Raw genomic sequence first — 27,476 nt, forward strand, 5'->3', positions numbered from 1 at the left:
ATAGAATACTGTATGAACAATGCTAATACCTGTTTCAAAGTGACAGTCAAAGTGGTATCATCTTTGACTGTCAACCATGGGGTTGGTGGTTCGAGCCCTGCTTAATGCCAATCTGACAAAAAGCTCTCAGCAAGCTTTCAACCCTAAATTGCTGGGTCTTTCGGATCTAGACCTTAACTTGGAGGCCCTGTGTACCACACTAAAGTTGGCAGTTAAGGCACGTTAAAGATCCACCTCTGTCCTCCGCACATTGGACAAGTGAAATGGCTACCTGGCTCTGTCAGACTGGACGTGTTGCAAAAATGTATCCCTTCAGGTTAATCTGACAGTTCCAGAAGAAGACCTTGATAAGTGTTAGGACCACCCAAGGTAGCTTATAAAAACCTAGTCCTGGCGGTGTGTTTCTCTACTAGAGAACACTACCAAGCATTGTCACTACATGACAGAAGGATGCCATTATTATTATTATAATACCTGTTTGAAGTCAAAATGATTAGCATAATCTTCAGCGATTGTTTGATTGGTCTTAGCAAGGTCCTGGGATTTTCTGATCCTCTGTATAATATCCTCTTCAGTTGTCCCGCCATGGATCTGTATGAATCAACATATATTATAATTACAATCATGAAACATATAAGGCTACGCAGTTACTGAACTTTTGTATGCAATTCATTTTATAGCATTTATCTAGTGCTGTTTTGGTTGTATTAGCATTACCTGTATTATTTTGCTGTTAAAATCGTAGAAATAAAATTTAATTGTTCACTTCATGAGTTTGATCAGAGGGAATGTAATATCAGCCCTTCAAGGAAACATTTTTTGCGAAAATAAGACATCATTCTTTAAAAAAAATGTTGGTTAAAAGATGTTTTGTTTATAAAATGCATTATTTAAGCTTTGGAAAGCTGCAGCTTGACTATGTTGAAGATGAATTGGCAAAGAGTTTTGATAGGTTTTAATAAACTATATAAGTACTTTCTAACATTTACGGTTGCTTTTTATGATTGAGGTGATCTGACTGCCAGGATATTTCAAAATTAAAATTACGCCACTAGTTGCTATAGTAGATACCGGCTATTGTATCCAGCTCTATTCTGTCAGTCTCTTTGCAACTAAAGTTTTTTCAAAGTATCCGCAGAAAATTTTTGCTGGTATCTCAATTTTCTCGTATGTTGCTGCACTCATACGTCGAGGTATGACTGTATTCACTATTTAACATTGAATCAACTGAGCCAGGGCATCCCAATATGGCGAAAAATGTCAAACCCTCTAAAGACATGGAGTATGGAGTGCCTTGATTGTGACAATCAGGATACATTGAAATTGATGTTGAAATTCAAAGGGTTTACTGAACTTTTAAGAAATAGTCAACCTAACCTTGAGTATCTCCATTGTTTTCATCTTATTCTTTAGTTCAGTGGGCACCTGCAGCTTGCACATAAATTCTATGAGCTTTGTCTTGCCACAGCCAGTCTCTCCCATGATTATCACAGGAATGTTCACTCTACAACATAAACGCATAGATTTTCAGACACACAAATACAATCTGCATATGGAAGACTAGCTATTGAATGAAACTAGTGTTCACCTGAGTCTTTGATGAATAGCTAAGATTTTCTTGGCATTGTCCATTGTCAACACATAGTTAGGGTCAGGATCATCCGTGTCGGAGAACATCTGTGTCTCTACAGGTCTCTGGAAAATGGCAAGAACTGACTTCTTCGCCACTGCTTTACGCAGCACAACATTCTTTGCCATAATGCTTCTAAGCTTTTTAAGCTGCTTCACTCTGAAATGAGATTAAACAAATTAAGCAATATTTATATAATATACCGTACTTTTCGGACTATAAACCGCACCCCTATATAAGCCGCATCTGCTTTATTTTCAAAAAAATGATAATAAAACAATACATAGGCCGCACCTTTGTATTGGCTGCAGAACTCAGGACGGTGCAGAGTGTCCTGAGTTTTAACGCGGCAGCTACTTTCCCGCTTAAAACGGAGCAGTGCCTAACGGCAGTTTCGTATTAATCGACGCTTTTTAACCTAGTGCCTAACGGAACAGTACCGCTAGGCAATAGGCATTGTTTCGTATTTTCTTTTACTGCTAAAGGCGCACTAACTGGAGAATCTGGTTAAATTGCCCTAGCTATGAAAGAAAAAGTCAGATTCGCCGCACCCTTATATAAGCCGCATGGCTCAAATCATCAGAAAAAAGTAGCGGCTAATAGTATGAAAAGTATGGTATGTATGAATGTACAGAATGTATGAATATAAACAAATGATAAATATTGCTTTTGCTGAACAAATGCCTTGATTCTTGTGTATAATTTTCTGATGATTCTAAACTAGTTTTAATTGAAGCTCTATATATGACAGAAATATTCACCATTAATTAGTTTTTAAGAATGAGCAAAATTCTGTGGCGAAATGGTTGACCCAAAAATGATCGCGACTTATTTATTTTGAACCAATAAGATGATTTGCTGAAAATAACTGTCTGCGCATTAATCGCCATAATCCGTGTCTGCGCGATAAACGCTTAGAAATAACTGGATTTGAAACCAAATCTATTAAATTTTCATACATGGTGTTTTATATTGAAAATAATTTGTTTTGAGCTAAAAGAAATGCCTCATGCTAAAACTTGAGGCTAGACCATTCTATCAGAGCAAAAATATTGAATTTTAAGAAAACATCGAAATAGCTGATTTTGAAAATGAAATCTTCATATTTGAATGAATTTTGACAAGTGGTAACTTACATAAAGTGGTTCTACATAAAGGATTTATAACAATGCCAATAACAATGAGGTTGACTTTATAAAAGACAGAGATTGGTTCTATTAAAAAATCAGGCATGTGAACTGTTTCTTCAAATTCTTGGTTCTATGAAAATACCTTACGCCAAAACTGGATGAAAAACAAAACAAATAAAGCCTAGCTAATAATGACTGATAAAAAATCATACTTCAAATCATATTTGTTTGTTCCCAACTTCATGAAACTCTTTTGCTAATATTAGTGCTGGCTTGTAAAGTTAAAGGCTGACCATGTAGAGTGAAACTTTATCAAACCGTATTATTCAATGTTGTTCAACCAAATACTGTTAGTCTTTTTTAAGGGCGAGCAGGTTTTAGAACAAACTTTTGATTGAGACGTTTACAACATTCATTTACAAAACATTTACAAACACGGTTCTTAATGACGTTCAATATGTCACATTTGAGATCAAAAGTTGATAAGTTAATACAATGTTTTTTGGTACACCATTACTGGACGATGTCAGATGAAATAGATGAACACAAGATGAATAAACTGATGAGAGCCTTTCAAGTCAACTTGGTGCAAAAGTGATCATTTTTGTAGTCATGGTTCATACAATAAAGCTAATGACTAATGACTCTATTAAACAATTTTTACAAATTTCTGTTTATTTGCTTGTTTGTTTACTTTTACATAGCATCATGCTTTAAGCACAGTTTAACATTAAGACTACAAAACAACTTTAAAGTCCTTATTTTTATTCCTATTCCAAGGTTAATTACATATTAATTTTCAACTAATGTGTAATTAATGTGGTACCTGTACATGTAAATTTATGTGTACATTTAATTTATGTGCAATATGTTGATTGATTGTTTATGGACATTGATTGGACATTCATTTTTTATGGATGTTTATTGGCTTTTTATGACTGGATACGTCATGATTAAAATTTGTGAACATTATAACTGTCCTTGACAATTTGTGTAGACATGGTTCATGCAATAAAGCTTATGTCTAACAAAATCAAGGAAAATATTTCAGTGCTTTTATTACCTTTGAAGATGGTCAAAGTTTTCAGAAATAGGAACCTGGTTGGCTTGCAATGCTTGATAGAGGTCAGCAGACATGCTGTGGTGCGGAAACATTTCATTGGTGTTTGTGTTGAACAGAGCATAACCACGACTGTGCTTTGCTAAATAAAGAAATTAAGAGAAATAGGTCAGGTTAGATAAAGTTATTATGTAGGCATCTGTGTACTATCTGGTCAGATAACAATCTCTCAGCTGTCACAGCTGACAGCTGAGAGATTGTAAAAATATATCGTCTTAAACTGAATCCAACTATGTTCACCAGCTCAATACAATGACCAAGCACATTTACAAACGCTGCAGCAGCAACGTCACACAAGGCTAGAGCAACAATAAATAAAATATCCCATGAAACTTCACTTTTGATGCTTAAAGAAGTCATACAATAATGTGGCAGAAGCCAACTGGGCATGCCAAACAGACCAGCCAACTGCATCAACCAGGCAGATGGATATGCCCAGTGGATACAACTGCAGGACCAGCCAGCCAGATGCATGATGGCTCACAAACCAGGCAAGAGGAACACTCGGTAAAAAGAGATAGAGAACACCATTCCGCTATGAAACAGTAGCAAAGCCTGTAATAACGTTCACCTGTATATTCTGTACAAATATAATTACTTTATAAATATACTGGTAAACCTACAAACATCCGTCATTGCTAAAACTTCACAAGAGTTAGTAGCAATAATAAAGTATCTAGATTACAACAGTCGTTAGACTGGCCAAAATCTACGATTTCTTTACATTAGCTAAAAAATGACTACCATTAAATCATACAAAGTTGTTAACCATATATCAAGGTTTTTAAACTGCCAAAAAACTGCAGAAGTGGAATAATTGTCCAACTTTCTTTTTAAAAGTGTGTAAGTAAAGAAAGATCACACGCGCCGCTTACTATTTGGTAATTTATTTCTGACCTGTAATCTCAAATCTTGCAATGGACTTAGTAAGAAACCTTCCAATCATTTAAAAACATTTCAAGTATCAAAATGTACAAAGATCAGGTTTTGATTATTAGCAAAAAGATTGTAACTGTTAACTTGTATCAAATGACACTGAATTATAATTTACCACAAACCCTCTATTTGAACGCCACCTTCATTTGAACACCACCTCTATTTGCCTGCCAATCTCACATTTTTTTATCTTTATGAACCCATAATAGAAAGTGATCAGTAAAAAAATGTCAAAATAGTATTAACCCTTTCGCGGGCAAAGCGACATTTTTGTCGCTTCGCGATACTCCTTCAAATGGGCAGAACGACAATTTTGTCGCTAGAGAAATATATTTCTTTTATTACGGCTTTTGGTTAGCTAAATGCCATTTTTTGTTTACTTTTTGATCGATAGCAAGCTATGATATATTGGCTTCGGTTAGCCTCTAAAAAAATTTTCTATTTGCACAAAACGATCGTTTTTAGCAGTAATTAATGAATAAAAATTTCGAAAAAAATTAGAAAACTTCTAAATAATTTTTCTTTTTTTTCTTTTTGGTTCTGTTTTAGCCGTTATTTACTGAAAGCTTCGAAAGTTTTATTTTAGTTTATTGCCATGACGACTTCTAAGAGAACTCTGCGTGATCATTCTAATACATCAAGTACTAGTACCGGAGTTACTAAAAGAATCGCAGCTGACTGTGACTTTTTATATTTAGTAGCCAGAGATGACAATGAATCAGGTTCAAATTGTGATTGTAATTATTTTACATCTGGAAGTGATATTGATGAAAAAGCTGGTAGCAGTAATAATGATGAGGTTGGTGGGGTGATGTTGGTGCCTGGAAGAATATTACCAATATAAAAAGAGATAAATCTCCTACAATTCATCAGTTTGTCGTAGTGACAGGTCTAGTATTTACTCCAGTAGATGCTGTGTGATAGGTACAAAAAGACAAGAATAAGCACCTGGTGCAAAGACTGTGATGTAGGCCTTTGTAAAAAGAATGCTTCTGGACATATTGTACAGAAATTGTGCTTATTAAAGTGTACACTTGTATCATAAAAAGATATACAACATATATATTTATCTTGGTAGATCTACATACATATATAAATATTTTTATGCCGTACATTTTTATTCATTAATAATATATATATATACATCTGGACATATACATGTATTCTTAATAATAATATAATACATATGCATGTTTATACATAGATATATGCACACAATAACATACAAAAGAGTGTATAAACCTTTTAAAAAAAATTGATTTTCCTGAAAATTAATTCGCCCACAGGGGCCTGATATAGTCCTGAAAATTCGCCCGCGAAACGGTTAATAATGACTCGTTTACATTAATGACAATAAAAAATTTTCGCGTTGTTGCTCGTGGTAGCCATAATTTTAGTGACTAGAATTTTGTACTAGCATAGAATACTAGTAGTACTAAAATATACTCATCAAAATTACGCTGATTACATTGATTCAAAGTTACGAATGTCTAAAGCAATATTCATTGTTTTCAGATTCGTCCATAATGCGGTTTACTGTCATACCGGAAGACTTTAAAATGTTTTGATGAACTATAAGAATACTTTTCAGAAACACCATGCGACGTAATAGCAGCCATTGTTTGGTGTATTCTAACTTTAAAAAATTAAAAATGCTTTTAAAAAATAAAATTTTTATGTCCATTTTCAAACTACGAAGCTTTACGTTTTTTCTTTAAAACTTTGAAAGCGACACCATTGAAATACTTAATAGCAGCACCACGCTAACATTTTATAATCAAGGTAGTAGCTTTTTGCACTCATCCTGATACTTCGGCATATATAAAAGATTTTTTAGAAACAATGCTGAGATCTACGGCATTAGTGTCAAATCGCCGGAAAAACAGTGTAAAATATAGGTGACATTAGTATCGCTTCACTTGTAAAAGGGTTAAATTTATCATTTCAAAAATCTGAAAAGCTAGGCAATGCTACAGCGCCACCCTTTATTTGAACGCCACCTGGAATTAAATGGCAATATCGAGAAAGGGTAGAAAAATAGAGTGCCATGGCATTCAAACAGAGGTTTTACGGTATGTCAACTTACCTCTTCGGGCATCAAATCCTAGCGAGGTGAAAGACTCTCCATCTTCATTGAAGAACAGATACGGATAGTTAGACCGCTCCCACGTCTTCTTCATGGTCAGATTCTCAAGCAAGTCATTGGCCTCACCAGACGCTAGCTTTGAAACGTAATGTACTTATTTATCAGCAAAATAGACATGTCTGGTAAGAGATTTTCATGCTGCAGAGCATGGTCAAAAGCTTATGTTAGAACCTGACTTTTAAAATCTGGGTGAAGGCATGCCTTCATTAAGGTACTACCGTAGAATTTCAGAGAGTGAATGAAATGCCTCGCTTAAGTAAGAGAATACTCAAAAACCAATAAATCTACAGAAGAATATGGACTGGTTAGAGCTGCAAATGAGAGCCAACTGATTAATTGTAAAATTATTTTCAGCTCATTTTTTTTCAATTACTGCAAATGCATTTCTGCAATACAGAAAAATATTTTCACAAGGAAATTTAGCGCTCAATAATTGGGAGCTATTACATCAACCTTGCTAAATCTTTACTATAACAACATCCATGTTTGTTCATCCGAAGTCACAGTTGGAAGTTTGGAAAATATTGCATTATATGGGATTCGAACTCGTGACATTCGGCTAACCAGCCTGATACTTTTACACCTAATTATCTGCTTACCAACATTTGAAAATAGTTGTGCACATACATATTACCTGTGGTTCACCACCACAAAAAAAAACACATTAGACTGTCAGGGTATGAGCAGTTGATAATTTGCAGACATTTCAAAACTAAAAGTTATCACATGGAAGTTCTATAGACCTTACCAGCCAACTAAGCAACAAATTATGTTATATTGTATAAAGTCTACCTAATCATACATACATATCATCATCTAACATCTATATAATCATCTATCTAACTGTCTATCCGTGTATGACATGTCTGTCTGTGTATAACCATGTCTGTCCGGAGCATAAAGTTTTAGGTGCAGTTTGATCAAGTCCTAAGCCAAATGAACTGATATATGAGCTAAATGAACTGATAACTGAAATAATATGTGCAAAAATTGTCAGACAAACATAATAGTTCACTTTAACCATTGCAATAAATATACATATCTATCAAACTAAGATGGAGAGGCTTGTTGAAAGTGCTGCTTGCCCTATCAGCTAATCAGGCAGCCAGTGTGACGCCTAGCCTGTAACAAGCTGACAAGCTTAACAAGCTGTTGTTTTTGCGGAGTTGTTCCCCCGTCGAGCGGGCGAGCAACACAACAGCTTGTCACAAGATGTATTGCACCTGATGCATCAGCTGCACTGAAAGGGAGTTGTTCTCTTCCATCTATGCGGCTTAGCTGCGATGTTATGGCGGTCGTTCCATTGGTAATCATAACGAACTTCGCGCAAAAACTTATGTAGAAAAAAATAAGATTACACCGTTTAACCAAAGACCAGTCTCTGTTGTAAACGTAGAATTTAAGAATAAAATAAAAATAATAAATAAAATAATTAATAATAATAAAAATAAATAAAACTGACTGATACAAAAATAGAAATAAAACTGACTGAGCGCACAAATAACGACATATTTAGTCGCTGTTGTTGTCTAAGTTCTCAAGTTCTACTAAAGTTTACCGCAAGGACTGGTCGCTGGTTAAACGTTGCAATCTTATTTTTTCTACATTAATTTTTGCGCAAAATTCGTTATAATTACCAATGGAGCAACCGCCATAACATTGCAGCCAAGCCGCATAGACGGAAGAAAACAACTCCCTTTCAGTGCAGCTGATACATCAGGTGCAGTACGTCTTGTGACAAGCTGTTGTGTTGCTGGCCCGCTCGACGGGGGAACAACTCCGCAAAACAACGGTTTGTCGAGACAGGCTATGTGACGCCTAGATTACTCTTGCTGGGTAATAAAATTCAACAAATGTGGTCAAAGCTTTAAATTGCAAGTAGCCAAGTGTGATTGCTTATTTACCTCATGAATGTTGCGACCAGGTGTTTCCTCAGCTATTTTGAGAGACCTTGTAGCGAAATCCTGTATAATACAAAACAACACCATATTGTACTACATCTGCTAACACATATAATGCACTTTATGTGATTCTAATTAAAACTTATCAACTGCAAGTAGAAAAGTATTTGTGGGTATATCCAAGTCGTTTTATTGAACTCAAATGGTGTCAGAGTGGAAAACCAAATAAATAAAATTACGTATGGGAAAACTGATCCTTCACGAAGGGAAACAAAAGAACCTATGACTAGTTTTATGAAGGACCTTAATGTGTTTGCTTTTTGTTTTAGAAATAAACTTTCTCTGTACCTCTGTAGAGTTCTTTTGCATTGATTATCTACAAACTTCGGGTGATAGTCCATAATACTCAGTATCAGTAGATTAGATAGTTGAACCTCTGCCGATGAGATATATTGTGAAAACGAAGAGGTATTTATCTACCAACAGCTAATTTTGCTCAGTCTTAGAGAGTGAATAACATCAAACAAGACAGGTTTAGCTAACCTCACAATACTTGACAAAATTTGATAACAGAATCAAATAGAAAAAGGAGAAACCTACCTCAGCCATTTTGAGCATGAAATTGATGACAAATGTCTTAAAACCGGGAAGCTCTTCTTTAAAAGCTGCTCCACAGAATGCTGACTCTAATACTTTTGTGAGCTGGCTGCTCAAGAAGTTTACGTAGTGACACAACTCTGACCAAGTTGGATCGAGGAGTCCGCAGTTCCTGCCATGACTCATTGCATTAGACAACTGTTTCAGGTGACGAATGACTCAGCCACAAAAGTCATAATAAGAACAGCACACTGGATTGTGAGCTAGTGGATCTTAAAAGCTATTCTATATAAATAAATTCGCTTGAAGATGTTTTACCTACTACAATTGCTTGAACGTAACATAAGGGTACCGGATTGCTTTGAAATCTAGCCAGAGCTCATTAGATGTTGAATAAGAATCAGCCTGCCTTAATCATAGGGTCAACCTTCTTGGTGAAATTAAACATGAACGACTAAATTTCTATCGATTATTTGGTAAATTTCCAGTTAGCCAATAATCAAAAATTGCTATGAATGATTCACTGATCCAGCTTAAAAAATTAGCCAATTGCACACAGCTTTACAGCACCAACAAGCCCAGTCAATAGAATTCAAGTTCTTACTGGATATTTCCTTCACATATGAAGTACAACAAACTCTTTCCCACAAGTTGAGGATAAAACAATTATCTCGCTTCTTTCTGTAAATGTAAAACCAAAGATAGTATAAAAGTCATACACTTACCGAAGGAGCAGTATAATGGCTTCTTTTGGGTTGCTAACAGTAGCGTTTGGTGGAAAAGAAAAATCTTGGTGCTTGTTTTGTTTACAGTTAAGATGGTTGAGTACTAGCTGCCATCGCTCGTCTTTAAGCACCTCACGATCAAATCCAATAAAGCTGGCTGAAAATAAACCAATTTCAAATACAAGTATATTAAAATATTGGTATGATCATTTTTTGCATTTGCAGCATTTTCTCATCATCATGTCAATCTTGCCAATGATATGGGAAATGGGCTTATGTGTATACATAAGCCAATCTCGTACATATACAGTACATTAAAGATAATACAGTGCACCAACGGTTACCATGTTATACGTTGTTTTTTCTTATGATGTAGAACATGTTGCTTTTTCGTCCACGTCATACAAAATCTTTTTGCCATACGATATCAACAAAAGTTTCGCTCGAAATTAAAATTTGGCAGTCGTTAAAATCCCTCTCACAACGCCTAAAAAAGATACGATGCTCGTTTTTTCAATTAGGGGTTATTCAAGCTATAGTGAAAATGAAATCAAAACGGATAGTTAATAGAATATTAGCCAATGACAACGTTAAAGCTCAGTGTAGTAAAATACATACTACATGTATAAATTAACTTCAAGTGTAAATTAAATTCATTTAAAGGTTGACTTGCAACACAATTCATATTACAGTTATTTGGTATCAAAAGTTGTAGGTGCAAAATATGTGGAAATGTGATTACAAGCTCTTAAAAGCTCAAAAACGAACAGGTAATCGCCGCCATCACAAAACTGCCGTAGATAAGAATGTATCTACGGTAGTGATACTATGTACCAATGTTACATTCGGTTACAAATGTAGCCAAACAATACATTTGTAATGTTACATTCTATTGCTTCATTTTATTGCAGATCATAACCACTAAATACACTAAAGTTACTGTATATATCTCTAGTTACTAAGGTTAACATACTATTTTATTACTAATTTTTCTCATGTACAGTATCTTTATAAAATTTTGATGGTTTTTACTAGGGGGATGTTTGCATTAGATAATCATTGTGGGTTTCTATACTGCTCTATACAATATGCGACAATTTCGCTTTACGGTGCCAATACAGGAACAGGATATAGCATTAGAAGTCGTCACCACAATACGGAATGCTTGTTCCGCAGCTGGGAGATGTTCCACAGCTAGTTCTAACAAAAATACTAAAATACTGTTATTTGAGAATATTTTGTGAGCAATGTTTATGGTGGATTTAAACCAGATAATTTTTTGCATAGATCTAATATCTCATGCTGCCATTGAAAAAATTAGAGGAGTTAGTCAGAGAGTGTTGAATTTCATTTGAACTATATTTATACTAGCTGTGCTACCCGCGGGTAATAAAAGTCTGGACAGAAAATTGAATTGTATTTAACATATAACATTTCCCATTCGAGCTTTTAAACCACATATCATGAGAGAAGTGTTTTGTGTATTTGAAATAAATTGAGAAAAAAATAAAAACAACTGTACAGGTTTTAAAACATTGTCAAACAACTATAATTTACAAGCTATTAGCCTGGCACATTGCCAATGGAAAATTCCAGTAAGCTGCTAGGCTTCTAATGACGGTACTCCATGAAATTGCGGCAGCATTGTTGTCCAGCTACAGTCATTCTAATAATAGCTCTAGCTGGAGTGCAGACAGACATACAGACATACTTTGAGAAATATAGATATAGATTATCAAGTTGACTTTTGACAAGTGAATGCAACTTTCTGCAAGTTACAACAGAAATCTCTCTTCCACCACGTAGTTACAGAATTCAGATATTCTCAAAACCGTCACAGTTTACTCTAAGGCAATTATAAGTGGATTGAAAATAAGACACACATAAGATAGTTACTGGAGGAATGTAAATTTATTTTGCAATGAATTCACGACACAGTGTTTTAAAAATCTCTAGCTTCAAACTGCATGACTTGGGAAAAAATCTTTTTAATTCTGACTAATAAGGAATGAGAATAATCACCATCAGGCTGAGTTAGGTACAGTTTATAAGCTTCTTGTGGAGTGATGCATTGAATGGTGGGAAAAAAGTCAATGACCTCATGCGCAGATTTGGGCTGTGTTTGTCCGGCACCATGGCATCCATTCTATAACATTGAATGTGGTAGTATTTGGCAGGGAGGGTGACGAAAGGCCCAAAAAGTATCTGGTGATGAACTTTATAACATATAGATAGCTACACGGTACATAGATAGCTACACGGTACATGGTAACATCAGTTCAGCTGCTCAAAATATTATCATGAAAAGAAGAGTAACCTACAGCATTCTTTCACTTTTTGTTGTTAATCGGATCGGGACCACCGCTCTAAAGCCTGGTTTCCATATGACAGCGCAAAGTGCGCAACAAGGCGCACGATGTCGTGCGTAGGCCGGCTGTGATGTGGAAACGTCAACGCACGACGTGCGTACGCTGATCGCAAGGATCCAAAAGAATGAATCCTTGCGACGGTTGCGCGCGATAATGTATCCCACGATACGCCACTCGACCTTTTCAACCTATCCCACATTTCAAACTGAGGGCTGTTTTCCGAAGAAATCGGACACCCGTGCGAAAGAGTAAGCCTGATTTTCATATCACAGCGCAAGGTCGCAACGGAGGACTCTTTTCCGAAGAAATCGGTCTCCCGTACGAAAAAAGTAAGGAAATTTCCCACCCTGTCCAATGCAAGCATGTCGCCTACGCACGCTATGGAAGCACTGGATCGCAGCCCAAGAAATGCAGTGCGTACGATCACTGGCCGCGCACGATCATTGCGCCGTCATATGGAAACCAGGCTTCAGCGAAAATCTGCGAAAGCGAAACTGCTAAACTCGTATCTGATAAAATCACTTTTCCCTCAATCAAAACATTTTGCTCTTATGCTTAAGTTTTTTAAAGAATTTTGAGAGACATGATGAAGCGTGTCATAAGCATTTCACACCTTTACACTTTACAAATTGTAAAAAGAAAAAATGTGAACAGCAGTGACTGCAATCACGATTATGCTATTGCAAGGATCTCATTGTGCCAGAGTACGAGGGAGATTTATGCATTTTATGCAATTTTGTTTCAAGTTGTCATTTTTATTTAAATGTACTTTTCTGAAACATTTCAATAAATAATTTTCATCTCATGAAGCACTGAAGCTGTGCTAATTAAACCTCAGGGTAGTGACGGATTACTGTACTTTTATTTACAATTGCTAAAAAGACAAACCAAACTTTCGTGAAATGTAGGCGACAGATGTAGCGGTGTAGATCTGTGTTTAAAGCAGTTATTAAATTTTCTAACAAACTCGTCATCACTGAAAACATTATGTATTAAATGTTTTTAAGTACTTTACCTATTATGAAAACTATTGAAGGCACTTTACCTTCAATAGTTTTCATAATGTTTGGGAAATACACAAATATTTTAAGTTTTATAAAAAATCAAAAGCAAAGCATTTTGATAATGAGAGTTTAATTTTAATTGCCAGAAAAAAAAATTTCAAAGGAGACATAAAAAACGCATTTACATTGAATGAATAATGCCTTACATATTAATTAGCAAATACACTTTTGTGTGCACATTTTTGACCAAAAAATACAACAATTATTATTTACTTTTGCTTTTTTTCCTTTTTTCGATTACCGGTGAGTTTATTTTATATAATTCTAAGTACACCAGCAAATACGCTAGGATCCAAATGGGCTAAAGAAATGCTTCAAACACGCCAAGAAAAACCCTATTTTGTGCGAGACTGTAATCATTTATATATTCCAACTTTATATTAAAGTATATTTAGTTTAGAATGGCTTAAATTAATAATGAAGACAGCAACTTATTTAGTTTTTCATTAATTAAACAACAGCTCAGTCAAAGACTCGCTGCATCAGCTCCTAAGAAACAATCTGCTATTTCATCTTAAGAACAACTTTATGAAGATCAATTTTATAAATTATTAAAAATATGTTTTCTAATTTAACTTGGAGACTCATTTTAGCCCTCATATGAATAAGCGAATAACTTCTGTATTACAGATTCAAGGAAGAGGTCAAGCAGCGAGGTACCAGTGTACACATGCTATCAAATGTCTCTTATACACATACAAAGCGTCATAAGGTGAAATCAAGAATCATTCAAATATACAGAAAACTTGTGAAAAGGTTATTAAAATTTGCGAAGGTTATGCCTTTATTAAGTTCAAATGTAGGAGGATCAAGTAAATTAAGCAAAACCACTAATGTACAAAGTGTGCTAGCTGAATAGCTACAACCCACCTCAGCTGTGAAGGGCATGCACTCGATTATGTAGTACTGCTCTTGCTTGACTTGCCAAACAACACCTTCACTGTTAACAATGCTTCTCAAGATGACCAGGTTGAAGAGCAGTTCATCTACTCCATGTTCAACCTGGAGAAACATTTCAAACTAATGTAAAAATATAAACAAATACTGAAAATGTTTGGTGAACTCTAACGTTTGTAGATTTCTAGCAACATTTTCATGCTCTCATTAGCTAACTATACACTCAAATTTGTGGAAATATTGGCTTTCGATATATTACCAAAAATTATATATTTATATGTATTACCAAAAATTTCGATATATTACCAAATTATTCGATTCATTACCAAACCAAAAAACTGCATTCTGGTCCAGATATGGATACAAAATATAACAAAAAGTACTTATCCAAAAAATGCAGTCAAATCTTTTTGTGAAGTTTGAGACAAAAAGTAACACCAATATTTTTCCTGTAGCTCAACATGGTAGGGTTTTGCAGACTTTAAATTTAAGCTCAAAACTTATGGGTTGAGATGCAGGCAATAAGCTAACTTCTTAGAAATGTATTGGTGATGAATACTAAAAAATATTTTAGCATACGAATATACATGTACGTTATACAAATATATTATATAAATATATATATTATATAAATACATGTATAACTATATAAATTATATATATGTTATGGATATGGATAAATTCCGGTGTATAACAAGATCCGGTGTATAACAAGATCCGGCGATCAAGTCGAGATCTAAAGTTTGGTTGAAAAATCCTGGCTTTGACATGTACCTGTCATATAAGTCGACTTTTTTACAGGCTCAAATCGCCTTATGGCTATCGGTTCTGTTGGCATCAGAGACTGGCGATGCGTAGCTGAAGCAATGGCTTTCAAAAAACACCAATGTTTTTTGGGGTTTTTCATGTTTTTTTAATTTTTTAAAACAATTTTATTAAAAAATGAGAGAATAGTTCTAGTGAGGATGCAGAGCCCGGAAATGGTAATGTACCATCTTATTGGCCTGATCGCCAATAGAACGAAACTACCGCCTCTGATAACATTGTACATATTTAACCGAAACACAATGCCGCAAGATAGATTTCAATCAGGAATTGTGATTCACGTTCAAGAAAAAGGATGAATGGACAATAATGGACGTGTCACATAGATCAGCAAAATGTGGGCTTGTAGGAAAACACTACAAAAAGCAATAAATTTGAAAAAACACGTTATTCCAGAAGAATCCTAGCAATGACAATTTGAATGGTGAATGGGACTTTGTGTTTCATCCATCTCATGTTGAGTAGGATTACTAGTATTTTACTATTTTATAAATAAATCCCCGTCATATCAAGTAACTTTGTCTTGTGACGGCTTTTTGAAGTTGGGTTTAACGAGAATTCAAGCCATGAAGTCATAGTAAAAGTCAAGGATGGATTTAAGCTTGAAATTTGGTGCCGAATTTCCAACTCAAAGGCCGTAATTTACGGTATATAAAACATTAAATAAATATATAAAGATATGTATATATTATATATATTTATTACAGATATACATATATATATTCACTATACTTTATTTACCTCGTGTGCAATGTCTAGATGTATGGTATCATAGGAAGGCTGGCAAGAATGTGATGGAGGAAACTCTTCAGTCAGGCGAGCAATGATGTCATCAGTGTTTACAAAATTGTGCAAGCAGATGGTCACATCTTTACCAGGCATATCACTCATTGACCTGAGTCGACGGACGAGGTTTTTATGCTGCAAAGACTTGCCCACACCAGCTCTTGAGGAACGAATAAGACGTGTCAATGATCTTGAAACATAAATTACAAATGTTTAAGCTATAATCACTATCAAGTAGTCAAGTTTCAATGGTATATTACTTTGAGACATTGGTAGCGCAGGCTACACCTTGGTTTTGAAAATTTTAAATCAGCATAGTCCATTATATGTCAGGGCGATATATATATATATACAGTCAAACATGGGTAACTCGCCCTCGGATAGCTAGAACACATTGTTAACTCGAACGGTTTTGTTTGGTCCGTTCCCACGCAATGATAAATTGCTTCAGATGACTTCAACTTCGTTAACTCGAAAAGTTTTTGCCCAACGGCTACCGAGACGGTTGTTATGGCTTTAGAATATCACTTTATTCTAAGCCATAGAGATAAACCTCAACTTTTAGTAGTTCATAGGCATCGTTATTACCATCATCAGCAAAATATTTTCGTCAACGACTTTTCTAAAAGTTTGGTGAAATTTGATTTTTACCAAACATCCACTTAGCGATGGTCCTACAAAGGCTAGAAAAAGCGAGGTAACCTTGGCATAAACTTCAAGAAAAATCGGAAAAATTGATCTTGGTTATAACGCACAAAAGAAAAAGATGTCTTTTCTTCGGAGCATTTCAACAGCGATCAAGTTTTGCCAATTTTAATCTGAAAACGTCCTGGCAGTCACATTACTTACATAAAACAACAAACGAATCTCAAGTGATAGAAAAATCTATAACTTCTGATAAAAAAAATTTTAAACTTTACATTAGAAGCATTTAATTTGAAACAAGCCATTCACGCTTTTGATTTATATTAAAGTTTGTATATGTACATGTATCTACTAATAAATACATGGACTTGTGACAGTGCTCTAATAACTTGAACGCTCTGATAACTCGAACACTTTCACTCGGTTCCGTGAAGGTCAAGTTATCCATGTTTGACTGTATATGGTATACTAAATGTCATATTATACATGAAAATAAAAGGAATTCCCAAAGTTTTAAGTCTCGGTGAACAATCAAACAAAACACTGACAGCAAAACCAGCACAATTAATTTTTTTAGTCGTGTCTTACGTATGATTTTAGGGCTAAGTTGCGCCAAAAGGGAGAATTTTTTGTAAAACAATGAGAATATAAAACAAACATCTTCAAAATGAATTTATTCAATTTTTTTATTTGTTTCAAAATAGAAAGGCCTGGTTTAACCAATTAGAAGATTCTTTGGCTATCCATCTCAACTTATAAATCTCAATGTTTGTCGCTCTGTCTGTCCGTACATTCGTCTGCCCAACTATAGCGATAAAGTTTTAAGATTGAGAAATTTGTTGCAAATTGAATTTGAACTCACAATCTCCAGTTCTGCGAACATCCATTTATCCAATACACTAAACTGTTCAATTGGCAATACCTTGGAAAAAAATTGGCACATACTTGAAAAACATGCCGATCTTTCTTGGCTTCACGTTAAACACTGCAGATAGCGTTATGCGTAAAACCATACCATGAGAAAAATCTGAAGCCTTGTCAGAAAAAAATGCTTATATAAGAACTCATATAGCCAACAAGACTGCTGCAATCAGTATAGATCTGTAGTAGGCAATGCAGCAGGTTTGGTATGAATTACAGAGAAATAAACACAGTAAACGGGAGTAGCACAGCACGCAGTAATGAACAAACACCTTCAAGTAAAAGTTACAATAGTAAATGTTGTATATGTTGATTAAAAGTAAGTTTTTTGAACAAAAACTTTTGTTATTACCCATGCATTCATCAAGTAAAGTTGTATTCTGTATCTCACCTTTGGCTATCTACACAGCAGGCTGTCTTAAAAACGGACTCGGGAACACGCAGAACACTTTGAACATAGGTCTGGAGTTTGGAGTCATCAGCAAGCTGCCAGTTGCGCACCAGCTGTTTGTCCAAGTAGGCCTTGATTCTAGCATCTCTCGCTTCTTCAGCATAGATGAATGCCAGACCGTAGCTGTCTACCTCATGATCAGCAAGGTTGCTGAGACGATTCTCAATGATGCGACAGACATCGTATTTGAGAAGATGACAGTTCACGAGGCAGTAGAATGAGAATCTGTCATGAAGAGCTCGATTTAAGAACAGACCAACCTACAATTTGAAAGTATTAAAAGATGAGTAAGTCAAGTTAGAATTGAGTGAAAGGTATTTGAAGAGAATACTTTGTAGCTCAAATGGTATATTATAATTCAGCATAAATGTCAATTGAATAGCTAAAAGTTAATTGACAAAACTAATAATTGACAAAATTTCATCGCTATCAAAATGTTCAGGAAAAAAATGTGCGAAATGACGTCAATATTTATTATCGTTGCGATAGTTGATACCGGATATTGCGTTCAAGTTGCAGCGTTACGCGTCTCTATTCCGTTTGTCTCTTGCAACTATAGATATCATAGTTATACATCATCCACGTGATACGAGATTAATTGTGATCACATTTTATGGATTGCAATATTGAAACAACCTGGCAGTCACATCACCACAAACATCGAAAACCATCGCAAGTAATAAAAAATACTGATACTTTCTGATATAATCAACAAAAGTTTTGAGTAAATTATCTTTAAACAAAAGACTTGCACAAACAGGGCAAATCCGATGCCATTCATGGTCTTTAAAGTGTAGATCTAGTCTAAATAGATGCAAACAATATCGGCACCTTGCTATTTGCAGCAATCTTGAAATAGTGAGTCAGCAAAGCACGGACAAGTAATGCCATTAGAACTACATGTATAAATAATTTTCTCTTCTGTTTATATTCATGACAACTTCCCGTCTTCAGCTTCATAACAGCTCATAATAACTTCTGGGAATATGAGATAGTTATCTTACTTCATCTTTTCTTGTTGTCTTGTTGTCTTGTTGCAGATGAGTACTTCATTCCTTGTTGGACTTCTAAATTCTCGGTCAGTTTCATATATTGTCAACACCATTTGGAACGTTTGTTCTAAAATTGAGATGATCGTTAACCCATTTCATAGCAACTGTAGCTCAGCTGTGATTCAGTTTATGCTGGGTTGTTGGTTGTTATTTTCAAAAACAACAAAAATGACCGATAGAATCATCATATCGTTGATGAGGATCGAACAGAAACAGTGTCCAGATTTCCCATTCGAAAGACAAGATTGGTTAGGAAGGAACCTCAAATTAGTATTTTTTGCTAAAAAGTCGGTAGCTCAGGTTTTTAGCTACAATAGTGAATTTTCTACCAACTTACACATGCAATACTTTGAGTTTTGTTTAGTCAAAAGCACTTAAAATATGCAGGCATTCTGTGTCATTTTGAAAAACTATTGAAAACTAGAGCACTACCAGAATACAGTCATACCTGAAAAGACACATGAAAAATTTGAGATGTAAGCCGAATTCTGAGCAAATTTTCAAATTGAGATATGAGACAATTTTGAAATGAGCATTCGAGACGGTTCTTAATGTGGCTGTTAGGTGGCCGATTATGTGAGAGGCTGTGTATGAAAACAGCATCGCTCAGTCTTTCCTGTTGGATCTGTTTGAACAAATTAGAAAAAAGTTCACTGGAAAAAGTGAAGGCGAGATCGAAAAGCAAAATAAGAGCCAAGCCGTAAGAAAATAACAAAAAATGAAAAAATTGACAAAATTAAGATCAGCATAAGATTAAAACTTGTTTTTAATTGTGTGTTAAGTAAGGTAAATCCATTTAAGTTGAATTTAAACTTTATTTTACGTTAAGCAGCGTCACAAGACCGTAGCGTACCAAATGTAAGATAAGACCCTGTAAGAGCGTAAATGTAAGATAATGTAAGATACCAAGGTAAGAACTTCAGACAGTACTGTACATAATGTTACATTTTATTCCAGATCATAATCCGCTAGGTAAGTATTTGTTACTTTGCAAGCGTAGGTGGTGAATTAAAGCAAATAAAAAGTTTTAGGGTAATTTTTTAGAGCATGGGAACAGATTAATTTGTATTCAGTCATTTATGTAGAAAAAATCGGTTTGAGAGGCGAATGAATTGACACAAGAGCTTGGTCCCTGATCACATTATTATTAGATATGTTATTATTATTATTGGAGCAATTATTGGGGCAATTATTGGGTCCCAAAACAAATTACTCAGTCCCAAAACACATTGGCTCGTATATAAAGGTAAGAATGTATGTGGAAATATATGTAAGTCATCTATTTTTATGGTGTTTTCCACTTTATTAAATATGTTTAATTCTTACAATATACTAAACCACTTTCTGTAGATCTGGGGTTACAGGCGGATTTTTCTTTAGTTCGCGATACAGTCAACTAGTTTGACACTTATTGACTCACAGCTGAAGCTCATATGTGATGCAAGTGTCGAACATAAAACCAGTGGTCGTCTATACAAGAACCCATCAAAGCAATAGAGCAAAATTAAAAGGAGAAAGAAAACTTTTAAAATCGCAAAAACTTGATCAAAACATACCTTTAGGGACGGCGACGAGAACTGGTTTACCCCTCTCGAGCCATGCAGGTAAAGTTCTCGGTACCGTTACATCTCCACTCATATCTGAAATACAACTTACCTCGATAAAATGTAACATCCCTAACTACAAAAAGGACTATGACAATCTCATAGAAGCTGATCCAGTGCTGATCACCATTATGGGACAGCCTAGTAAGTTTTCGTGTTCTTTATCATTTATAGCATAAGCTCAATTTTTTTTATCACCTCAGACAATAGGCCTACATACTATATATGCTTGAGAGGCAAGTTTTCTAGACATTATCTGTCACCAAAAGTATTCTCACAAAATATAATAGATTTCTTGGACTCCAATTTTATTACTTCATTTTGCGATAGAATAGTTAGGGGTTGTCAACTAAATATTATGCCGCTACTAATAATTCAAAGGCCATCAATTCACTTTCGGAATGTCACATGTCACATGGATTTTTTGTCATACGCGGATGCAGTTATGTTACAGCAAAACCAAAATAAAATGGTAAACATCATATTTAATATATGATGTTTAATAATAGTCATGTGTACTATCCATTGATGTGCATATTGCCATCATTCATCTAACAAATACTTAACAAACTATGAATTGTTAACAAATAACATGTTTATTTTAAGCTGTCCCATAATTATGATCATCTATGTGTCAAGGTCCACTCGCAAGTTTGGCGAGTTTGCCAAACGAGTTTGACAAATAGTTTTAAATAGTTGAGAATGTCAGAAAAAAAACTGAATAGAAATTATTATAAATCTTTTGCACTTGCTGCGAGTACATGAGATTCAAGTGAAAATGGCTGCTTCTAGTTTTGAAGTTTTGTCCACTTATTAGGCTCTCAATCAACTCGGGCAGCTTTCGCAGATAACAGAAAACTACATTATTAATTTGAAGTGAGAAGCTGCCCAGTATTTTGTCCAAAATGTGATGAATTATCACATGAGGCAAGAAAACGACGTCTGAACAAGTGTGATTCGATTGCAGTATGTTCATATGGGCTCTTTGTTGCCACACACAATGTACCTTTCAGATTCTTGAGAACATAGGCCAATTGAGGAACTCCAAGGAAGTTTTTGACACTTTTGCTTGTATCAGCAATAAATTCATGCCAGAGAGTGTCCAGACTTTCCTTCAGAGACTTCTGCCTAGAAACCATGCAAACCAAAGACTTGTTAAGACCTAAGGACAAGAGAGATGCTTGTAAAGTGAGAAGAAGCCAACCAGCAAATTAAAAGATTTGTTATGTTACATCATTCAAACAGCGGAGGCATGTACAATGTATATAAATAGAACGTATATATACCCAACCAAATTTATGCATGTTTCTGGAATACAACTAATGCATGTTACTGATGCATGTACACGCACACATGACATGTGTTTTGACGTGTGACATCTATAAGCTATGACATGTGTGATTCAGGTTTGATAAGTTTTACTATTTATTGGAATGGTAATGTACAATTTGTAATTTTAATAGCATAGCTTTTTTACTATTTATTACTATTTGTAATTTACAAAGATGTGTACAAGACATAAGTTGTAGCTCATTGTTATTCACATCAGCTAGAAAACTTGGAGATAATCGATAAGATAATATAATAGCAAAAAATATTATTAAAACAAAATCAATAACAACTAACGCTATAGCAACTTCCATTATTGTAATAATATAACCAGTCCATATTTAAAACTGTTTGCGTATATAAGGTACGCAGTGTGCTCATAAAAACCTTAAGATGCCAACAAATACCACAGGTGCACACATGTCATAACTTACAGAAGTGCTTTTACACACAATATTCCCTGAACAGTGGTGAGAAATTATAACAATACAATCAAGCTGATTAAATTCGAGTGATACTAACATTAAAGAGCTTTTGATGACCTTGGAGAGAACATCCTCAGTATTGCTGGCATTTTCGAAAGCAGCTTGCTGCACTTGCTTCTGCTTTTCAAGCCAATCCATAACAGCTTCTGCAATAGAGTTGCGATAAGTTTACAACATGTAGACCTCTTCAGAAGAAAATGTTTGAAATTTATTCGAAACTTATAATTGATGAACTGAGAGATCTATCCATGCACATGGCTCTGTTTACAAATGTTGTTTCCAAGTAACAGCGCAAGTCAATCAAATTAATTTTTACATAGGGCGTTCGACTAAAAATTTTACTTCAATTTTTTACCTTTTTCTAATATCTGCTAGCAACTTCCTTTGTTATTGTAATAATTTTAATACAACTTTCTCTTTTCTTTAATGTGACGATATCGCATAAAGAGTTTGATACGACTCATTTGTTGGTATGTGATAGTTGATCGTGATGCGGATGAAGAATTATGTGATAGTAACTATAAATTTACTGATGACTATGTTATAATACAATAAGAAAGGAACATGTGTTGTTTTCAAGTGATTTCTTTTATTAGGTGACATTTGTGTGTTGTTAGACTAGCTTTCTAGTGTTTCACCAAATATTCTTCACTTATGAGCAGATTTAAATTTATTTAATAAAAATGTCAAAATGTGTAACTTTTTGAAACCCAGATATGTTAAACATACATGATAACATATGCAGAGTAACATAACTGCAAGTTTGTTGGACACAAAATATCTTGAGATGCTATCAAACCTGAATCACAAGCCATCTCCGCACCAATATGATTGAAAACCTCTACTGCAACATCCCTGGATGGTATATATTCGACTTCGGAAAGCATGTATTCAACAAGGTCTTGATCAGCTTGAGACAGTTCCTCATATTTCTTCCCAGATGGACCATCGCCGTTTTCAACCCTTTCCGTGTTCATGCTGTCGTAGTCAGCAAGAAGTGGTAGTAGTTCTTCGCCGGTGACTGGATGTATCATGGCTAGCAATGCTTGGGCCTGCCATTTTACAAAACAACTTCTGAATACTCAATCAGCATGACCATGCATACACACACTTGCAATGCTCTTGATATTACAATCATACATCGACATACGAGTTTGATGTCTTCTTAGATTAAGCTCATAAGCCAATTTACTCGTGTCTCAAGGCTTTATTTCCTACATAAAATGACTGAATACAAATTAATCTGTTACCGCACTATGAAAAAACACATAAAACAGGACATAAGATAAAAAAATGTGTTTTAACTATTATAATTTGGTACCTATGTCAACAAGGTAACAAATACATAATTAGTTGTCAAAATCTGTAATAAAGGCATTACCATGTACAGCACTGTACAGCAATTTTTACCTTTGAAACTGACTTAGTGCCTAACAGTGTGAAATGAACTTGACAGCAACTGTGACACTACGTAACAGAAAGTTTGTATCTAGATTAAATAGTTAGATCTAAACGTACCCTTAAAGGTTGACTTGCAACAAAATTGACATAGTGGAAAGTTCTTAGAAATTAATTGAAACGTTGAAGTGTATTTCAAATTATACTATTAGTTAAGCAATTGTTGTCATTGGAGGAGTCGGTAGCTTTAAAGGTTGATTTGCAACAAAATTCACATTACCGTTATTTGATATGAAAAGATTCACCGTGTCTTACTCTGTTGTGTTGTAGGTGCAAAATATATGGAAAGGTGATTACAAGCTCTAAAAAGCCCAAAAACGAACAGAAAATCGCAGCCACACGAGACCGCTGTAGTTTGGATTCCCTTCCCAAAACGGCTCAAATGTGATGTAGTTGTGAGAGATGGTTTCTGTTTACACTTACTTGCAACCTTATTCGTCGAAATATTTTTGCAAATATACTTCACGCATTCAATAAAACCATGTTTATTGTTCTTACGCGTCTGTTTTATCGTCATTGTAATGCTGTCACTTTAAGCAGTGATATCTTATAACTTACCGTAAAAATTCGTTTAATTTTTTAGCCTTAGCTTGAAGGAGTACATATCATTGTCTGATAATCATGACGAGCCTGTTGGTCACCTGTGATTTTCGAAAAGTGCTGAAGAAATTATTTGCGAAGTATTGGGCCACATGATCAGATTACGACTTGCCGATTAGACCAAACCGAAACAAAACTGTAAAGTAGCGAGCATCTATATTTGATACGGGGTCTTCGGTAAACTCCGAAGTGTTTGTCATAAACTAGTACTACCATAAGTTTTATATCGAGCTTTGTATTGGCCTTTCAACTCACGTGAGAACATACGTGACAAGACGATAACCAAATTTCGTGGCTACGTCAGACAAATAGATTCCAATCTACGGCGGCTTTTCATTTTTGAGCTTTTAAGAGCTTGTAATCACATTTCCACATATTTGGCACCTACAACACAACAAAGTAAGACATGGTGAATCCTTTGATACCAAATAACTGTAATGTTCTGGTTTTACGCTTTTTGCCTCGCGCCCAATATAACCTTTTAAAAAGTTCTTTCAAACTGATTCGAGGAGAAACACCAAGCAATACTGTTCTGTAAAGCGGCCTCTTGAATACTTAGCCATGACTCCTATGTCGAGGTATGACTGTATTGTGCACCGCCAGTTTGTTTATCATGCCTCATTAATCGTAAATGAGTTTTCTTTATCTGAGAACGGACGGTTAGTTATTGAGTTTTTATGGCAATTTATTTATAATTTCTAACCAAATGACATTTTAAACTTGAAATCAACAAAAGTTGATTGTTATTAAAATGCTCAGATCAACTGAAAGTGGGATTATGACGTCTATGAGACTGGCAGAATAGAGTAACGCTACAACTTAAATGCAATAGCCAATACCCACTATCACAATGAGAACAATTAATGACGACATTTTTCACGCATTTTTTCTGAGCATTTTAATTACGATCAAGTTTGACGAATTCAAACTTGAAACATCCTGGCCATCAGATGCCTTCAAACATTTAAATTTATTAATCAAAAGGGCTAATGAAGTGCCAAAACCAAACCAGAACCTGTCATACCCTTGAATAATATTCTACTTGTACAAACAAGAATATCTTGTTTTGTATACTTGCTGTAATAAATATTCAAACTGAAATCTTTGATGCTTCTTAAGAAATGTTGTAGCCTTGTAGCCACAAACGAACTAGCAACAAACAGTAAAATGTACCGTTCAAAAATTAAATTAAAAAAACAGCGCAACTCCTGCAGTTGCCAGCAAAAACAAGGAAAACTGTAGAGCAAATTTGAAAACTGATCTTAGTCCTATCATGAAATATCTCCTACCTGATCAAGGCAGCTCGTGTCACCCTGAGAATTGAGTCGTCCAAGTTCCTTTCTGAGGACAATCAGCTGTTCTGTTGTGTAGTAGTTGAGCTCCAAGTTCTCGCTTAATAAGTAGGAAACTAATCAGTATTCATAATTACTATTATAAATCATTACTCAATACCAAGTCACTGAAATGTTGTTTGAACCTAAGCTCAGAAAAACCATTCTAGCAGTTCATGTTTTAAGCCCTTCAAATGACTCATATTTCAAAACAATGTTTGTGACTTTTGAACAAAATATTGCCCAAGTTTTGCAAGTCAGAAATAAAAACAAGAAACATGAAGCTACTGATCACCTAAAATGTTTTAAGCTTTCACATGTGAAGACAAATATAAAAAATACCTCCTCTTTTCATCCATGCTTTCTCACCATCGTCTGATGCAGGTTGTGAGGTAGGCATACATATCATGGCAGTGTTCCAAAGATGAACTTTCAGAACTTTGACCATAGAGAGACTCTTCTATTGCCTGAAGCTTTATCTCAATGGCAACATCATGTGATTGATCGCAATGGACCACAACTTTCAGATCATCAAACTGTATGCATCCCTCTTTTCTGATTTCAATGTACGCGCTAGCCAAGTTCTCCACCGCATCACGCATCTATGGAAAAATGATGAGTTTTATTAGATAGTGGTTGGGTTATGTAGGATTTGCATATACAGTAGACACTCATATAACGTATACCTCCATATATATATATATATATATATATATATATATATATATATATATATGTATATAAGGTAAATTTCAGATAACGTAAAAAATTATGTGAAGTTTTTGCTTCCTACTACATAAAAAATTCCAAGTCAGCCGAGTTTTGAGAATCGATTTGAATGCTAATCTATCTCGCCAAACTCGAGAGAGAGAAAAACGACAGGCTTATAGCGTTATATCGAATATATACGTGTATATATATATATACATGTTTATATATAGTGGCTGTGCTCCCCGGCGTTGCCCGCGTAATAAAAAATTCTTTGGTCAGAAAATTTATTTGTATTTAACACATAGCAACATTTGCCATTCTAACTTTCAAACTACATATTATGAGAAAAGTGTTTTGTGTAGTTGAAATAATTTGAGAGAGACAATAAAAATAACTGTATACCAACTTTGAGATTTATATTTAGATATATATACAACTTCCATGAGACTCTAGTTCATCATGATAGATCGTCAGAAGTATTGACAAAACAGAGAATATGTAGTTGAAGAATAGAATGTGCGAATCTTCATGAATACTTGAAGGCGATCAATTGGTGCTTGTTACAGCGTTAGCCCACCAATCTAAATGTCACGAAATGAAGTATCATCGAAAATTCTCTGTTATCCTAACCTTGACCCTAGATACGATAGACGCCGAACCGTTAGTACCGCTTTTGGTAATACAATTTTTTGTTGTTTGCTTTATTTTAGATGTATAAAATATTTGTTATCAGTTTTACTTAGCAGAATATACTTTGCTGTTA

General features: G+C 34.8%; 1 protein-coding gene across 1 annotated transcript in view; it reads right to left on the bottom strand.

Moving 5' to 3' along the window:
* LOC137398112 (E3 ubiquitin-protein ligase rnf213-alpha-like) overlaps positions 1 to 27,476 on the bottom strand; it is a 29,553-nt gene that overhangs the window by 217 nt on the left and 1,860 nt on the right. The window contains exons 2-21 of the mRNA XM_068084221.1: positions 26,372 to 26,604; positions 25,961 to 26,063; positions 23,413 to 23,665; positions 22,651 to 22,759; positions 21,806 to 21,927; positions 20,752 to 20,835; positions 19,148 to 19,262; positions 18,176 to 18,368; positions 16,082 to 16,261; positions 14,489 to 14,620; positions 12,208 to 12,331; positions 10,186 to 10,342; positions 9,464 to 9,632; positions 8,867 to 8,926; positions 6,899 to 7,038; positions 3,824 to 3,952; positions 1,714 to 1,789; positions 1,589 to 1,683; positions 1,378 to 1,504; positions 475 to 591 (exon numbers count right to left, since the gene is read on the bottom strand). Coding sequence (XP_067940322.1) covers positions 475 to 591; positions 1,378 to 1,504; positions 1,589 to 1,683; positions 1,714 to 1,789; positions 3,824 to 3,952; positions 6,899 to 7,038; positions 8,867 to 8,926; positions 9,464 to 9,632; positions 10,186 to 10,342; positions 12,208 to 12,331; positions 14,489 to 14,620; positions 16,082 to 16,261; positions 18,176 to 18,368; positions 19,148 to 19,262; positions 20,752 to 20,835; positions 21,806 to 21,927; positions 22,651 to 22,759; positions 23,413 to 23,665; positions 25,961 to 26,063; positions 26,372 to 26,604 — 2,718 coding nt within the window. The remainder of the gene's footprint in view (positions 1 to 474; positions 592 to 1,377; positions 1,505 to 1,588; positions 1,684 to 1,713; positions 1,790 to 3,823; positions 3,953 to 6,898; positions 7,039 to 8,866; positions 8,927 to 9,463; positions 9,633 to 10,185; positions 10,343 to 12,207; positions 12,332 to 14,488; positions 14,621 to 16,081; positions 16,262 to 18,175; positions 18,369 to 19,147; positions 19,263 to 20,751; positions 20,836 to 21,805; positions 21,928 to 22,650; positions 22,760 to 23,412; positions 23,666 to 25,960; positions 26,064 to 26,371; positions 26,605 to 27,476) is intronic.

The sequence above is a fragment of the Watersipora subatra genome, chromosome 6, assembly GCF_963576615.1.
Source record: "Watersipora subatra chromosome 6, tzWatSuba1.1, whole genome shotgun sequence".
NCBI classification, from domain to species: domain Eukaryota; kingdom Metazoa; phylum Bryozoa; class Gymnolaemata; order Cheilostomatida; family Watersiporidae; genus Watersipora; species Watersipora subatra.